The 17,952-nt window shown below is 45.4% G+C and overlaps 1 protein-coding gene across 9 annotated transcripts in view; it reads left to right on the top strand.

Moving 5' to 3' along the window:
• Window positions 1–17,952, top strand: part of NOL4 (nucleolar protein 4) — a 692,229-nt gene that overhangs the window by 343,907 nt on the left and 330,370 nt on the right. For all 9 annotated transcript variants that reach the window (XM_069620996.1, XM_069620993.1, XM_069620989.1 and 6 more), the window contains exon 4: window positions 11,369–11,480. In XM_069620996.1, coding sequence (XP_069477097.1) covers window positions 11,369–11,480 — 112 coding nt within the window. The remainder of the gene's footprint in view (window positions 1–11,368; window positions 11,481–17,952) is intronic.

Genomic DNA, 17,952 nt, shown 5'->3' with positions numbered 1-17,952 from the left:
TGATATTAGTAAGTTGTAGGAAAATAACATGCACTAATAAAAACCTATGAAATTCAATGATAAAACTTTGTTAAGGGGACGTTCTGGTTAAGTTGGACTCATAAAAACCTATGAAATTCAATGAAAAAACTTTGTTAAGGGTACGTTATGGTTAAGTTGGACTACTAAAAACCTAGGAAATTCAGTGAAAAATCTTTGTTAAAGGGACGTTATGGTTGCAAGTAAAACCGAAAAACCCCTGAAATTCGCCAGTGATGGTAAGCTAAGCAACCATAACTTGCGCCACCACCGTGCACTGCTAAGACTAACATCCAGGACATCAAAGATGACATCACAAATGTCATTGATGGCATCACTGATGACATCACATGTGCATTTACCTTTCATGAAAAGTCTGTACAAGGGATTCTTAGTGTAATGTTAATTTAAAAAAGTGTCAAGGATCATTGGAATAAATATCAAGTGCTCATTAGTGCATTAAGCAATGCATTGATATAAATAGCATTCTATTATGAAGTTCCATCCAGTATACTAAGGTACTCATGTAGAAACATAGGCATTGTGTGCAGCATATATGATGGAGGTGCAATATTCATAAGCTTGCAATGTTGAATAGTGAAATAACTGTTTTCTTATTAGAGTTGTGCGTACTGAGAAACATGTGATAAGTAGGTAATAAAACCCACTTACTACATAATTGCATTATTATAGACGAAACACAAAGAGACAACACCACATACAAATATGAGTATATACAGGAAATTGAAGTAAGAAAAAAAACCAGCAGTAGTAGCAGAAAGTGTTCATAACCTAACTGATTACCTTTATGCAGAGAAATGATTGCTCTGTTTCAAAGCTGCTACTTACCCTATGTATATGTATCGCATGATTTGACTGGACCCTAAGGGAATTACTGTAAGAACATACTTAAAGGATACGTCTACAAATATACTACCTTTTCCACTTTTAATTCATGACTGTTACTGAAGAAAACCATGTGGCCTAGATATGTCAGTAAAGGAAAAAAGGGGGAGCCAGACATGTGATGTCATCAGTGATGTCATCAATGACATTTGTGATGTCATCTTTGATGTCCTGGGTGTTAGTCTTAGCAGTGTACGGTGGTGGCGCAAGTTATGGTTGCTTAGTTTACCATAACTGGCGAATTTCAGTGGTTTTTCGGTTTTGCTTGCAACCATAACGTCCCTTTAACAAAGTCTTTTCACTGAAAAAAAATATATATATATATACATTGCTAGAGTATTTCAGGAGGATTTATGCTCGCATGAGCTAATAAACTATTCAATGTGTTGTGAGGTACTTCATGATATATTATCAAAATCTCTCTTTACAAAATGTGTAGCCTGGTAGGGATGATTGTTTTACGAGTAATATGCTTAAAATTGATGCTGTAGATATGGGGGTAATTTATAATTTAAGATTAAGGTATACTCATAGATTTTCAAAAGGGTGTGTACCTGGAAGTTCTGCGCTTACTTTAAAGTGCTAGAAGTTTGTAAATCAAGTTGATTATTTGTAAGAGCGAGTTCCAAAAAATTCAAGCATTATTTTGCTTATAGATATGTTGCTTGTAGATATGAGTCTTATATCAGGCTCATAAACATTATTTTTAGTTGAGATCTTGCCCATATAGCATTGCAATGTGCGTGATGTATAAAATGATTATCAAGGATTGTTGATGCCGAGCATTTGTTAGTCGGTATTAGCCTAAAAAGTATATAGGTCAAAGTTTTAAGTGTTGTTAGGGTTATAGCTTAGAAGGACATTAAGAGTCCAATGGTAGGAATAATACAGGTTTTTGAAATGACCTTGGACCTAATGGTGGGTAGGGGTTCCTCTAGTGTGCAGCCCTGTCTGGAGCAGCAGTATCTACTGCAGATGTTATGTTTGCAACACCATTCTTGGTTGTTATTGCACATAAGCCATTCCTTTTTTAATAGTTCTTTTAGAGACGGGAGCTTTGGGTGTACTTAAATTGTTATATACAGCGGCTCTTGTGGTGATGTTAATTCCTTTGTTGTCTCCTTGTTGTTTGCCATGGTTTTTTCTACACAAATATTCTGACTGCCCTTCACCTTTTTCCCCCCTTTTCCTCTGAGCTGCTCCTCCTGCGTGCCATTCTGTATGCTGGTGGGGCCGCCCAAACACCTCCTCCTGTCTCCCATCTGCTTCTCTGCCTTCTTTCAATCTCTACACCATGAATTTGTTTCTTGTGTCCACTTCCCTCAATCTCGTTACCTTTCATGGAGATCCGCCCATTTCCTCACCTGGCTCCCCCTCCCCTCCACTTACTCAGCACACCTACATCTGCCATCCACTGTCTTTACATACAGCCGCCACCCCGGCCCTGCAGCACACCTACATTGTATGACTCATCGCGGTGTAGGTGGGAGGTGGATTGAAGTTGGCAACCCTGGAATAAGTCTATCAAGGGCAACTTGATGGTGGTGGCAAAACAGAGGTCGATGCAGCTACCTAGAAAGAGAAATAGCATATACAAACTGTCTGGTGAATCAGTGTTTCATTAAGTAACCATACTGGTAATTGCTACTACTCGTATATTGTAGCCAATCTGGTGTTTGCTGCTTTTTAAAGGATTCATATTTATTCCGTTTCTGTGAGCTCTTGAGTGCAATAGGCCTAGACTTTTGGCCCCTTGCAGATGAAGACGTAACTCTGTTTCCCACGTTCTACCCCCAGGAATTTGGTGGTAGATATGTCACTATCATCTATATGTTCTGCCAGTGGATAATGGATATCTACTGCCTTTTGGTTTTTATGGATCTGATGTCTTCCGTGATGCAGTACTTCAAAGGATGGACAGTACTTATTTTCTACATTGAATTACATTTATCGCAGATTGCAGATAAGAACACATTTGTAATGTGTTGATGTTATATGTTGTAGTTCAATGTTTCAAAACCGCCTAATGCGCCAGGTCCCTAAGAGTCCTTTCTTCATCCTAATTTGCAAGTATTATAGTTTGTGCATGTATAACAACCTCTTTGGGTTGGGTGCTAGCCAGGTGTGTTCTTGTTGTGGTGTGCTCTAAACAAACTTAAGCTAATATTGTTCTTGAGTGTTTGTGCCTTAGTGAACATAATCATGTTTTTATTTTCTTCCAAGCAATGTCTTTATGAAGTATTACAATGTGCCAATTCCTCTGTGAAACATCTTACCAAAGGACTATTCTGGCCTGTAATTTATATGCTGAATCTAAGTTTTATTTTGGGAATCCATCATAGGTTGTTTTGGCAGGCATAAATCCTGCTTCTGATTTTTGTTTCTGGGAATATGATGGCGTCATCTTTTTTTAAGAGTGTGTAACCTCTAGGCAGAACTCACTTTTATTCGATCCTTCTGTCTGTTGTGATGTCTTGCTGCAATTTCTTGCAACTTCAGAGCTGCTTTTGATTGCATTCATCTTGTGACCACTGGTAGAATGAGATATGGAATTGGCTTCAGACAGTTGGCTGTAGAGTTTGCCGTCTGGCTTATTGATTTTGATATAAAGTTCAAAATCCAAGAATGCTAAACTTCATGCACCAAGGTTGATGGTGTGACTCCAAGCCCATTGCTGCTAAGCATGTTTACAGATTCAAGGGGTACATCTGATGTTCCCTCCCGGGTGACAACGTCATCATTGAAGCGCCTAGACTGTAGGCGTACGTATTTCTCGAGGTTCTGCAGTTTATCTTTCCAGGCATGTGGTTCTCTGAAATGAGGCAGATTTGCTAGATGCTGCATGTTCAGCAGCCACTGAGATGCCTCTTTGCAAACGATAGATGACATTGCCAGATATTAAAATATTGTTTAGTAAGGTGAATTTAGCCCTCTCTAGCAATATCTGGTTGTACTGATAGATGTGATTTATCTCATATAAAGTATCTCATGGATTCTATGGTGATGCCATGCTTGATCGAAGAGGAGGACCCAGCACACACACCCTTTATAACCAGTTAATGGCACTCTTGCATCTGCGCTGTCTTGCCCCTCATGCAGGAATATGTGGTCCCATACCCATGACTATGTGCCAGGCATTGGTTGGGCAATTTTCTCAACTGCCCTGAAATTATTCCCGAGTTCCCACACTCATCTTACCCCTTTTGGAAATTTGGACCCAGCAGCATCAGCTGTCTCTTTCTCCTCCAACCGAGTCTCCACCTTCCCATCCTACTTTCTGTCGGTATACAGTTCTTTTGCCGCGGGATTTTGCCGCAGGAAATCGTTTTTTTTGGGGGGGGGGTTTAAAATTAAATAAATATTGTGGATGAAAGAGAATATTTTAAAAAAGGGGGTTTTGGGGGGATAACCCCCCCCAAAAAAAACCCCAAAAAACCCGATGAAGGTGATGAAAAGTCCCGCGACGAAAAATCCTGCGGCAAAATAATGAAGAACCCTTTCTGTCAGCTTACCTGTGAATGTTTTTAGCCCTCAACATCACCCCCCATACGCCTACCAGATCCACTTCCTCCTTTCACTCTGCTGCCTCCTGCAGTTCCACATTAGCTGCGGCCACTGCTATTTCCACAACTAGCGCTTCATCCTCCACCACAGCCGCCTTTTAGGATCTAGTCTCACCCACCGTCTGCGCCTTTCCCACCTCCATCACTTCCACCTGCTCATAACACCCGCCACCCACCACCATCAAGTACTGTTGTTGTTCATGAACCTAAAATAAAGCCAGAGAAAGAAATGGACTCTCTCCGCCACCAGCACCCCTGAACCTCCGGCATCAACAAGACATCCACCTCTCCTCCTTTGTAGCTGTGGAGCTCAATATCTATGGGCTGTTTCTCCTCCACGATACTCTGGCTTAGAATGTGGCGGAGAGTTTGAGCAGACAAAGAGGCTTGCCTGGCTCAGAAATCGTTCCCATGTGGACGTTTGAGGGCCCAACAAGCATATTTTGTGGCTATTTGACCCGCTCGCTCGCTCCCTCGCTGCCGCTCTCTTCTTTGGCATTAGTGTCACCACTCCTAGGCCGCTGGAGCTATTGAAATACCCAGAATATGGAAATAATTGCCGTTGGGAAAGTTTGCGTGGTCATCCTCTCTAGTGGCAAGTGAAAAAAAGGCGAAAGGGAAAAAGCTATACCTTGAAAGCACTTTACCAATCATTTGCTTTGCATGATTCAGAATTGAGGGGAATCGGGGAGCTATCTAGCTTTTTAACCCAGAAGATCCTGGTTAGCTTCCCACCAACAGCTGCCAGGAGCTACTTTTGGCTACCCAAGCCAACCAATGCTGATCAAACATACATACGTGGCATTAACGTTATGCATTTGGGACAATGTACAAACGAGCATTAGGACACATTAATATCACTGGTAAAGCATAAGGCCACAATAATGGGCAAAATGTTAAGTTTGCGTCTTATGTGGAAGTTTAAGTTGCGGAACACTATGTACTAGCTCCTGCTTCCCCAGTGGCAGAGCCTGGTCACTGGTTAATGCAGGATACCCAGGAGCTGCTTTTGACTCTTGCTTACCCAAGCGGAATTTCGATACCTGCTTTGTTGCATTAAAAATAACACTTAAGTCTACTGACAGAACACCTGTGTACCACAAAGTATATACGTGGCACAACCCTGCAATTCCCAAGGACGAATCCCTGCAACGCTGACTCAACCCTGCATCCTTACGAGGTCAATACATGGAGTAACGTTAAATTGGGTTTTCAGAACAGCTACAAATGCAGTGGTTAGAATCCAGAGGAATCTGAATGAAGTGCTTTATGAAACCCTAGCAAAAACTACTCGTACTCCACATGAGATATGTACACAGACCCTTAATAATCTCCCTTTCTTTGATTTTGGATTCATTTGTCCAATAGGTTTTCGCTTTTTGGGAGACATCTGTGAAGAGAAAATTATAGAAATTGTCAAAATTAAAATGTATCCGGTGCATTGCGCTGCGGTGCAAATACCTTGGAAATGGTGCGTCCGGGGACCTTCAGACGTGGTTTTCGAGGTTCCTATCCTTTGAGTTTTGTTCCTCTTGTTGAGATGCTTGAAATGAGCTTCATTCAATCCTTCTATGACCAGACTGATGTTTTGCCAATTTCAGGCAATTGTCTCATGTGTGAAGGGGATACGGTATGATTGGTGTATATATATATATAACGCGCTATCCCGGGGAAAGGGGAGGGGGTTTCCAAATGTCATGCAGCCACTAATGTCCAGAGGGTCCTAACAGGTAACTATGCCAAATGTGGTGCAGATTGATGGAAAGGTGTGGAATTGTATAAGGAACACACTAACATATGTTCCGCTTTATATATATAAAGATAGAGATAATGTGGTATTTTTGTCATTATTAGTGGCTTCGTTTCTGGCAATGACCGTGTGGTCCATCCTATCTCGTTGTTATTAGTGTTGGTTCCTGTTTTGTCTCCCTGAATGTAACATGGTGTTAGTGCTAATTCGGGTTGCATTGGCCTGTTCGACTTCGTTTTGCTGCTTTTTGCAAACTTGAACAAATGTGCATGCATTGTAACTTTGCATGAGCTAGTAAACATGCAAACAAAAGAAAATCGCACTGGATTAATGAACAGCCCCCAACAAGCCTTGACAGGTACATGCATGTGAGATAGAGACCGTTTCAAAGTATGCGCTACAGCTCTTTCTCTGTCCCTTCTGCTTGAGTTCTCACTTGTTATGGCCACGTGAGCGCGCGCGCCTCTTAAGCCTTCCCGTTTTATCGCGGTGATTTACGTGTGATCTCGCCCCAGGCCACGACTCGCCTCTCGTCCGTTTAAGACGTGCACTTTATTTTTCATGCCATATTTCTGAAGCACTCTGTTTTGATGGTTCGCCGTTGCCATGTTGTAAATAATGCAAAGGTACAGAACTAGCGAAAGCTGCCGCGCGTGGCATCTCACGTCTTGGCGGCTAAATATCTGAGAATCCCGCAGAACAAAGCTAGTGTTGGGGGCTGCTCCGGGTCACCGGGCAGCCCCATACTCGGGTCGGGTGGCACCCGATAAGACACACTGGTGCGGCGCCCACGCCGCATACTCATGGGTGGGGGGGTTCATCCCACCCGCTTCGGGCACACCGGAGCTCCACACGTGGCCGGGGGGCACCCGGCATACACCGGCCCCGGCTCTGGGGGCACCCAGGCCGGGGCCATCTCACTGCCCATGGTCACATGGCATGGGGATCACCCCAGGATGGCGTTGCCAGGCAGGGGCGCCATCCGGACAGCGTTGCCCGGCAGGGGCACTGTCCTCGAGCTGGGCCCTGTCCTTGGGCCCAGCAAACACGATGCAGCGCCGGCCGGGCGCGTACAAAGAACAACACCGGAGTCAGGTTGTGGAGTGACTGACAACCAGGAAGCGGCTCGCTTCTTTTATTATGTTGGTCACGTGGCTACTGCCACGTGACCCATTACAACATCCTGGGAGCTACCATGCTCCCAGGAGGGGTACCATGCAACACCACTCCATTTTATTTAATAACAACAAAACGAACTCACAAACACTACACACTACTACTCCTAGAACCACTCTACTAATACACCCTTTATTAACCTGGGTGAGTGGTTTCACTATTCCGCAACACTGATGAGAGCTTCTGGCACCACAGGAGGCTTTGGGCCATGTTACGCAACCCAGTCTCTGCAGGCCCCGAGTCTTCACGGGGGGTCGGTGACAATGTACATATTCCGCCCTCGTGTAGCTGCAGGAGGTCAGCTTGAGTCCGCACCCAGGTCCCCTCGGACCATCACCAGAGTTCCACGGGCCAGCAAAGCCACACCTGGGGGCACCAGGGGCCACATCGGCCTAGTCTATAGGTGGATGAACTCGAGACCGGATGCCGGTGGGAGCCCGATGGTTGCACCATTGCGGTGCCGACCCCACTGCACATGGGGACACCAGGGGCCATACTGGCCAGGTCCATGATCTGGGGCGCCTGTGATGGCATCCTGGCGGCGGGCCCCTTATTGCCCCTCCCCTCCCTCATGGGGCAGATGACAGGAAAACACTGGTGGCAGGGTGAACACTGTGCCCCTTTCTTTGTCCCTTGCAGCCGGGGGAAAAATGCACCCCTCCACCCCCTCGCGGGCCGCGATGCCGAACATCTCCTCCATGGGGGAGGGGCAGCACCCACGCCGCAGTGCCGCCTTCCCCTTGTTTCCTGTGGCCGAGGGCAGTCCCCCATCAGATGGGGAAGGGGGCAGCTCTCGCGGCCACCGGCGCCTTCCCACTGCGGCCGACGCCGCAGACCACCTCTCCACAAGGGTGGGCGAGCGACTCCCCCTCTGCATCTTTTCTTTTCCCACACCGGTGCGGTGGGGGCATCCTAGGGCAGCGACCAAACCCTCCCCACACGGCGGATGCCGCTTGCCTCCTGCAGGCAGGGGGAGGGCAGCCGCTCGGTGTCTCCTCCTTTGCGGGCACCAGACCGCCCCTCCTTTGTCGCGGCACAAAACCGCATCTTCCTCCACACAGCAGGGACAGGGAGGTAGCATCAGTCTTGTTTCGTTCGCGGGCCCAGTTGGAGTTGGGCCCGCATCATTGTTTTCCATACGGCGATGTATGCCGCTCTTCATACCCGTGGCTTGCGGGTGGGGGGGAGGTGCAGCGCCTCCTCCTTGCGGCCGACGCCGCGGGCACCCTCACTCCCCGCAGGGGAGGGGGCCAGCTTCCTCTCTTCCGATGTCGGTGGGGGCAGGCGCCTCTTCATACGTGGCCGATGCCACTCACAGGGGGGGCAGTGCCCTATTCTTTCATTCGCTCCTCTCCGGAGCTCCCTCTGTTCTTGCGGGCCAAGGTGGGTATTGGGCCCGCTCCGTGCTGGGATGGGGGAAAAGACTTCCACCTCCCCCATCCGTGGCAACTGCCGCTTGTCAACCGCTCTGGTGGGGGAGGGGCCGCCCCGCTGCTGCGGCCGAGGCCGCCTCCATGGTGAGGGAAAGGCCGCTCCTCCTTCGCCGCAGGGCAGCCGCGAGCATGTTCCCTCACCCCCAGGGCCAAAAGGGGCCAGAGCTCCACACTACCTGGGGGCCGCCTCAGCTGTTTGGCGGCCCCTGCACATCCCCAGTGCCGCGGCCGACGCCATTCGATGTTCAGGGCCGCCTCAGCTGGTCGGCGGCCCCCGTTCAGTTTACACCACCGCCCGCTCCTCAGAGCGGGCTCTGGCCCCACCCGCATGGAGTGCAGCCGAGGCCTCCACCAATTTGGGGCACCAGGTGACCCTGGACCACCCCTCCAGCGGCCGACGCCACCTCACGCATAGGGCTCCAGCCCTCGTCGCCATTGTTGGGGGCTGCTCCGGGTCACCGGGCAGCCCCATACTCGGGTCAGGTGGCACCCGACAAGACACACTGGTGCGGCACCCACGCTGCATACTCATGGGTGGGGGGGTTCATCCCACCCGCTCCGGGGACACCGGAGCTCCACAGGTGGCCGGGGGACACCCGGCATACACCGGCCCCGGCTCTGGGGGCACCCAGGCCGGGGCCATCTCACTGGCCATGGTCACATGGCGTGGGGATCACCCCAGGATGGCGTTGCCTGGCAGGGGCGTCATCCGGACAGCATTGCCCGGCAGGGGCACTGTCCTCGAGCTGGGCCCTGTCCTTGGGCCCAGCGAACATGGTGCAGCGCCGGCCGGGCGCGTACAAAGAACAACACCGGAGTCAGGTTGTGGAGTGACTGACTGACGAGCCGGAAGCGGCTCGCTTCTTTTATTATGTTGGTCACGTGGCAACATTACAACATGCTGGGAGCATTATTCCCATGCATGCGTCGAAGTGGTAAAACATAAAACACACGGAAAGCTGATTTCTGGACATTTTGCCGCATACATGTATGCTGATGCATGAGATATGAAATGTGTTTTTTTTTGTTTTTGTTTTTTTGCATGTTGCATCCATGAAGAAAATTTAACCGAACGCACGCGCCGAATTATCTGGAATAACGATGCTCTTCCGCCAACCCTTACGTTCACATATTGTGCACGAATATCCACGGGTGACAATTGCACATCGGGATTTTGATACATGCCTAATGCTAAAACTCACAGGGAATTAGCACCTGTCCACACCAGGCGCGAATCAGGGGCGAACGAGGGGTGTCGAAGCAACAGAGTAAAGTTATGTTAAAGCTTCTTATACCACACACTGTTGCCACCTGCGAGGTTTCTTGGTGCTCTGGCGGATCTGTAAAGCAAGGGGGCAGGTTAGGAGGACTGAGCTGTAAACACAGTGAGGGTAATGGAACTTACAAGTGCAGGGGAGGTTCACAGCTGGGGCGTAACAAAACCAACATTTACGAGAGGGGCTTAACTGGTGATGGGGGCTGGGGGGCCTCTTCAGAAAGTGGGCAGGGCAAACTTGGAGGCTCCGCCCCCACTCTTCTATTCCCCGAAGGTCTGGTGTGGGGACCAGCTATCAAACAGTACATTTTAAAGCGCAATATGCAGAGAGGCAATGGAAGCTTTTCTTCAAAGTAGCAGCTTCAAAGATTTACTGCGTTGTTCAAGTACATTTTTTGACCCAAATACAGTCAAACTTAAACACTGCCACTTCGGGAAAGGCTTCACTCACCTCTCTGCCTAACAAAATGCAAGTGCGCACATCGATGGGGGGCCTGTAGGCCGACATTTTGGCAGAGGTTAACCCTTCAAATGTTGGGAGAAGCGCTAACATCAGAGATTGTTGGGGAGGGGCAAGCCTACTTGTGACGATGCATGGCCCACTCCAGCTGTGAGTTGCACCCCATACCCTCACTCATGACAAGTGAAAAGAGAGCCCACATTTCACCCCACAGCTTCACAATATGCAGATGAACCTAACCGAGGCAAATAGTGCAAGCTGCACATGTTCCCCTTGGGCAGCTAGAGGGAGCTGCCATTGTCACACCAGTGTGTTTCGCTGCTGGGGATATATGTATATTCTATCCCAGGGGTGTTGCTAGGTCTGGAAAAGATCAGGGGCTAATCTAATGTCGGGACTGGCGGGGTTAGCTATATCTTTTTGGTTGTAGCCCCTGAGCTTGCATCCGGGGCTCCAACCAAAAGACCCAGGGCTTTAGCCCCCTTAGGCCCCGCCCAGCAACGCCTCTGTTCTATCCCACTTCCAACTCCAAAATCTGTAAGCCATGGTGCCGGGGTGCACATGTGCTGGTAATGAGCTGATAGCCCTACCCTGCTGCCTCCTGTGCCACATTAGCAAGAGTAGGCAGCTGGTACTTGAGCAAATGCTGGGTCAGGTGTGTGCAGGACATGCCTTTATTGTGCTGCACCTCTGCATCACCCCCAGGCCTGCCGTAATAATCACTATATGTACGCTCCTGCTCAGTCTGCATTCATTGCATCACCTTTGTTTTCCTCTGCATTTCAGATCTCCGAGACGTACGCCTTCCTACCGAGGGAGGCAGTGACACGATTTCTAATGAGCTGCTCTGAGTGCCAGAAAAGAATGCATTTAAACCCAGACGGGGCAGAACATAAAGGTAGGGTTGATGTCAAATGCAGGTATTTTGCATGTTAAAAAATGTTTTAGATTTATGTTAATGCTTCAAGTAAGACATGTCAGATCTAATTTGGTGGTACAAGGTAGTGCACGTGTCCTTGGTGAGATCGGCGTTCCTGGTTCGGGACCACTTTGCTTCAGTGAATGGCAGGGTTGGTTGGTGACGTGTGTGGAACAAGTGTGCAGTTACTGTATAGTTGGTGTACGGTATATGCATATTCAAAGAAAATGGAGCATCTGAGAAAGAATTTCAAGATTGCAATGAACATTTTATTATACACACGCAATACACTTGAGTCAACTTCACGTTCAACCACGACCAGTATTTCAGGGAGAGTGGAAAAGTGAAGTACCTGAATGGTTTTATACAAAACTGAGCCTGCATCAGCATAAGTCATTTGTTATTCGTTTACAAAATAAAATAACGCAAATAAGTTTAAATTACATGCACAATAATTGAACCAATCCTTATCTAATCTCAGGTGGGTAGGACAAACTGTGTATTTGGCAGATGTTATTGCTATGCCAAGAGTCTTTACTTTGCTTATGGCTCAATCCTATACTTTGTACACCAGTTCACGGTCAGTGACTTGTGTTTGATATCATTAAACATAACCCCGTCTGCCCGTCGTTCCAAAAATTGTAATCCTACTTAAGTAAGCCTTCAAAGAGACCTTTTATGGGCTGATAAGAACGGAAAGGCTGAGCATTGCTATTCAATGTGTAATTAACCTTCGCTCAGTGCTGTCAGCCTTTACACAATATTAACCAACAGAATGAGGCTATGTTGAAACCGGTTTTCTTCCTATGCTAAATAGGAGAATCAACTTTCAATCTTATTTAAGCTCAGTTGTCTTAGCGAAAGCCAAGAAATTAAAACATACCCTCTGCACAAGTCCAGATTTTTTCCACAATAACATGTTTTTGCATTGACTAAGGGAAAAGGTCATGAATACATTTCTATTTTGATTCATTTGGTGAAATTGACAAATACTACCCTTTTTGTACATTGCAAGAAAAAGGGGCTTTTATCGCAACAATATATTAGCTTAGTGCTAAGCAAATGCACATATTATTATTATATTCCAACAAACCTCACTTTTAGCATAAGCTAATTCATTTTTCGGATAAGTAATCAAAATCAGTTAAACTTTCAATATCTATGTCCAGTAAATCCTGAATGTTCATATCTTTCGTCATCATGACATTAGTTTCATGACTATCCATGGGAAGGGGCTTAATTTTTTTCAGTACCCTAACACAGCTCTGGGATACAAGGGAACAACATACAGGAATGCACTGGAGGCAACAGCAGCAACCTAACATTAAGCCTAATACCACTAACAATATAGACTGCAATTTCCATCCACAATCCTTTAACAGGTCCCATCTCCTGTCCGACCTCATAATGTATTGCTTCTCCCAATACGTGTAATCGATCAAGAGCATCAAATATATCTCTGGGACTATCGGGTGTATAGGTACAGCAAGAGGAGCCCACTATTTTACAGACCCCTCCTTTTGCGGCTGTGAGAATGTCCAACACCATCCTATTTTGAAGTGCAACCAATCTAATAGTGTTCTGCTCAGTTCTTAGATTCGCAAAATATTCGCAGTCTCATTCAACATACTTTCTACCACTTTACTGAGCCTACGAATGCTTCTGGAGTAAAGGGCAACCCCAAATAATGGTGTTAACCACTTCCCAAAATCTGCTGCCACTTGGGCATCAGTATCAGTATGGTCCACTTCTCTTTTCCCTCTCTGTAATTTTACACACTGGTGTATATTATCTGTGGAGGTTACATAAACTCCAAGGAATACATTAGCAAGGTAACATATGCCCGTCCAAACCTTCTTCAACCACTTATATGCTTTCCTGTCCTCACAAACATAATACCAATTCCCATAAGGAAGAATGGCATTAGTATAATTGGTGTAGTCAACGATTGTATCAAAGAATTGCATATTATAATATTTTCTTCCTATAGCAAATGGGGGCTCTCCTATCCTATCGGTTACTTGGAATAAAGGATAGGTAACATTCATATAAGTGTGTAGAACCGCCATGGGAGTGTAGACACTCTACTTAAACTTGAAAGATTGCTAGTAAGGGTAATATTACATATTTCAGGATTTCTAATGGTAGTGTTAACGACTATCCTTCCAGGCAGGCAGGCAGGGCACATGCTCTATCCCAATCATTTATCAAACTACTGTGAGACAGAAAAAGTAGAGCACATAATATTGATCGTTTAACTGGGACTGCATAATAAGGTATTCCTATTCCATCTCCACTCTGCGGGACATGTGAACAAAGCCAACAGTCTGTTCTATTAATAGCTTTTTGAACTGTGTCCAAGATGCATACACAAAATTATTTCGGTAACCATATCTCTGAAATACATCCAATGGGTGATGGGTATGGGTTAAAACTTTGGGGGGGTAAAGGGGAGCTTGGTAGTATCTTCATTATCATCGGGAAGAAGTGTCTTTTAAAAGATGCACAGAATCATGCTCAAGATACCAAAAGATCACAGAAAGTCCAATCACCAGGATTGTACATAATGTCAGTTTTATGACTCAGTCCTCTTTTGTCCATAGTTGTTGTCATCAAGGAGGTAGTCATTTTGTCTTTCATTCGAATTTGATCACTGAGTAGATGCAACTCCATAATGCAGGTTTATTCAGTCCTTAGATACCCCATTACCTCCTGATGTGCACAGGGATCAGGACACACTGGTTTCTTCCAGGTGCGGGGCTGACCTCAATATCAGACCTGCACTTGTAGGTTTCTGGTGGGCACAGAACTGACATCAGTACCAGATCTGCACTTTCCTACCTTCATTAGCACAACCCTATTCGTTCCTAGGTCTCAGGTTGTATCTGGTCACTCCTGGAATAGCATGATCTTTGAACAAGGCGGGTGTCTGTAATGAAGGCTTTATATCAGGATTTGACCGACTCACATGGGTGTAAAAATCCTTCATTTCAGGCACAGGAGGATAATCTCCATCAGAAGGTGAGGGTAAGTGAACCAATTTGATATGAGCAGCGTGAATCAAATGTTTTTCCCTTCTACTCGAACAGCAGTCTGGGTGGCTAACAACACCCGGTATGGTCCTAACCAGCGTGGTTCCAGTGCAGCGCTTCTCTGAAAATTCTTAGTCATTACCAGATCGCCAAGTTTCACCCGATGGCCCTCTCGCAAATTTGTGTCCGTTAAGCGATCCTTCACCTGCTGCTGATTGGGACGCAATTGTTCAGTGAATTGTTTACAATAATCAAGACGCATTGGGTGCTCAATGTCCTTCAATTCCTGTGGTCTAGGAGCACCCCAAACATTAGCTGGTCTACCCATAACTATTTTTTAGGGGGATAATGCTGATTTGGATGCAACTGTAGTTCTCATAGAGAATAATGCTAACGGTAGATCATCTTTCCACTTAAGTCCTATATGTGGGCAAACCTTAGCTATTTTGTTTTTCAAAATTCCATTGTGGCACTTAATTAGCCTTGCACTCTGTGGGTGATTAGCCGTGTGAAATGTATTTTTGATCTGCAGTCCATTGCACACGATTTGTATTACTTCTGCAATAAAGTGGGTGCCGTTATTAGACCCGATTACCCTGTGGAATCCATATGTAGGGACATTTTCTTTCAACACAACTTTTGCAGTGGAGATGGCTGTATTTTCATTCAAAGGAAAGGCATTTACTGAAGGCACAAATTACTACTAGCACATATTTCAAATTATTACATCTTTCTAATTCAATAAAGTCAAAATGCAAGACTTCAAATGGGAAGGTAGGAGGATCAAAATTTCCTGCAAAGACGAGTAGTCCCTCGGGCTACATTATGTTGCAGACAAGTCATACAACTGTTAACCACATTCTCAGCTGTCATAGCGATCAATGAATTACACCAAACATTCTCCAATTGTTTGCAAATAGCTATAGCGTGTACGTGGGCGGGTCCATGGGTCATACGCACAACCAAAGGTACATAGGCATTAGGTAACATCAATTGCTATTTAGAGCCTGTAACCCAACATTCTTCTTCATTCTGTATAGAAAAGCTATCTTTCCACCCCGTTTCCTCATCAGAGGCCATTGCTTGTATCTCCTTAGCGCTGACAGAGGTTTTCTCGATCAGCCCTGAATACTGGGCCCATCTAGGATTTTCAACATTCTACATCCCAGAGGTACAATCTAACGCTGTTTGTTTGGATATGGAGTCCGAAAAATCGTTTCCTTTATGAATTTCAGTCACTATCTTCTGATGGGTAGCGCATTTAATTATGGCTAGTTTCTTTGATAGTGTTAGAGATGACAACAGTCGCAATATTATGGAACCATGCTGTATCTTGGTTCCATGTGAAGTAAAAAATCCTCTTTCCACCTATAGTTTTCCAAAATTATGTGCTACTCCGCAGGAATACTGACTGTCATTAACAATATTTACAGAAAGGTTTTCTGATAATTCAAAAGCACGGGTCAAAGCTATGATTTCTGCTGCTTGTACTGAATTAATCGGTATTCGTTTGGTCTTTTTATAGTATACTTTTAATAGTTTTTAAAGTAGTACCGCGTAAGCTGCGGTTGTAGTTACATCAGGCATTTTAAAACCTGACCCATCACAATACAATTGTCCTTCCACTTCCGGAAGGGGAGTATCTCGCAAATCAATTCGGTTCATGGTGTCTTTTCAGTTGCAAAGAGACAATCATGGTTGGCTGACTCATTCTCCCCAATACCCTGATTTGGCATGGGTAGTAGCTCAGTGGGGTTGAGTATATTGCAGCGGTTAATTCTAATGTGAGGTGAGATGAGAACCATATCAATTCATATCTGATAAGTCGGGCCGTAGTCCTATATTAGGTCTGAGTCCTATGTAAAAGGACATCGACTGAGTGAGGTACCATCATGGAAACAGTTACCTAAAACCATACCTTTTTATTAACATAGCTGCAGCTGCTACTGTGCAAAAAACATTTAGGCAAAGTGCATGCAACAGGATCTAACATAGAGGGAAAATAGCTGCACAGTCTGTGTTCCTGTGTCAATACAGCCAAAGCACATCTATTAACTTCATGCACAAATAAAACAAATTCCTTGTTGTAATCCAAAGTCCCTAAAACGGGAGAAGAACAAAGCGATGTGCGCAACAAAACAAATGCCTATTGATGTTCATCAGTCCATGGCACTGGATCCTGTAAGTGTTTAGTCATGAGTTGTAACAAGGGTTTAACAATACGCGAAAAATGAGGTGTCCATTATATACAATAGGAGGCAGTGCCTATAAGCGCTCAAACGTTTTTGTGTTTTTGGCTGTGGCATTTTAGAAATCGCCTGTATTCTGTCAGGTGCTAGTTTCCTACCCTCCATAGACAGGAGGTACCCTAGATATGCTACCTCCTGTCTACAATACTGTAATTATTTTGAGAGACGCTTTATGGCCATGGCGGGCTAGATGTGACAATAACAATAAGGTTACATGTTTGCAGAGTTCCTCCGTGGGAGCTGCAATGAGCAATCGTAAATGTATTGAATCAATGTAACAGATACGGGCAATTTCAAGGGGTCCAACTGTTCCTTAAGTGCCCTACTGTACATACTTGGACTTTCTTTATAACCTTGTGGTATTATAGTGAAAGTATACGCTCTCCCACCAAGGGGGAAAGCAAATAAAAATCGGTTTTCTGGATGTAATGGTATGCTAAAAAATGCATTTTTCAAATCAATTAGGGAAAAATATTCTGCAGATAGTGGTAAGAATGGTGGTAATGTCCGGAACTATTGGAAACTGAAGTACTACAATTTTGTTGATTGCTCTTAAATCAATTACAAAACGATATGGTAGGCTTGTGTCCCCTTTCTTATAAACAGGTAAAATGGGGCTATTACATAAACTTCCCGTTATTTCTTCTACAATCCCTTGTCTTACTAGGTCGGTGACAATTGTTTCAATGCTGAATAACCTTCAGGGGATACTTTGTACAGGGGAATACGGGGATAAACTGCTCACTGCCATATTTGTATTTTTACTGGGGCAATATCCATAAGGCCGTCATTCTCCGATACTGCCCATAATGCATCAGAGAGGTTGTCAAACTCTGCTGGCAGAGGTTTTGCTAAAAACAAATTCATTTTTGAAGGGCATACTTTAATGTGTACTCCATAAGGCGTACAGTACAATAAATAGTAGCATACAATTTCTTCAACAAATTCAACCCCAATACATTTTCTCCACACTGTGTAGTCAATAAAAATGGTATCTCACTAGTTGCTGGTCTTAAGAGAACATGCACTGCGGCTGATACTTTACTAGCTACTGGTGTTCCCGCAATCCCTACTGAAATATTGATATTCCCACTCAAAGGAATATCTAGATCCTCAGCATGATCTATAGAGCTCTTTTGCGCCCCTGTGTTTACTAAAAATTGATGCTCT

Source organism: Ambystoma mexicanum, chromosome 5q (genome assembly GCF_040938575.1).
Source record: "Ambystoma mexicanum isolate Mex_15411 chromosome 5q, UKY_AmexF1_1, whole genome shotgun sequence".
Taxonomy (NCBI): domain Eukaryota; kingdom Metazoa; phylum Chordata; class Amphibia; order Caudata; family Ambystomatidae; genus Ambystoma; species Ambystoma mexicanum.
This window is presented reverse-complemented; position numbering and strand designations above follow the sequence as displayed.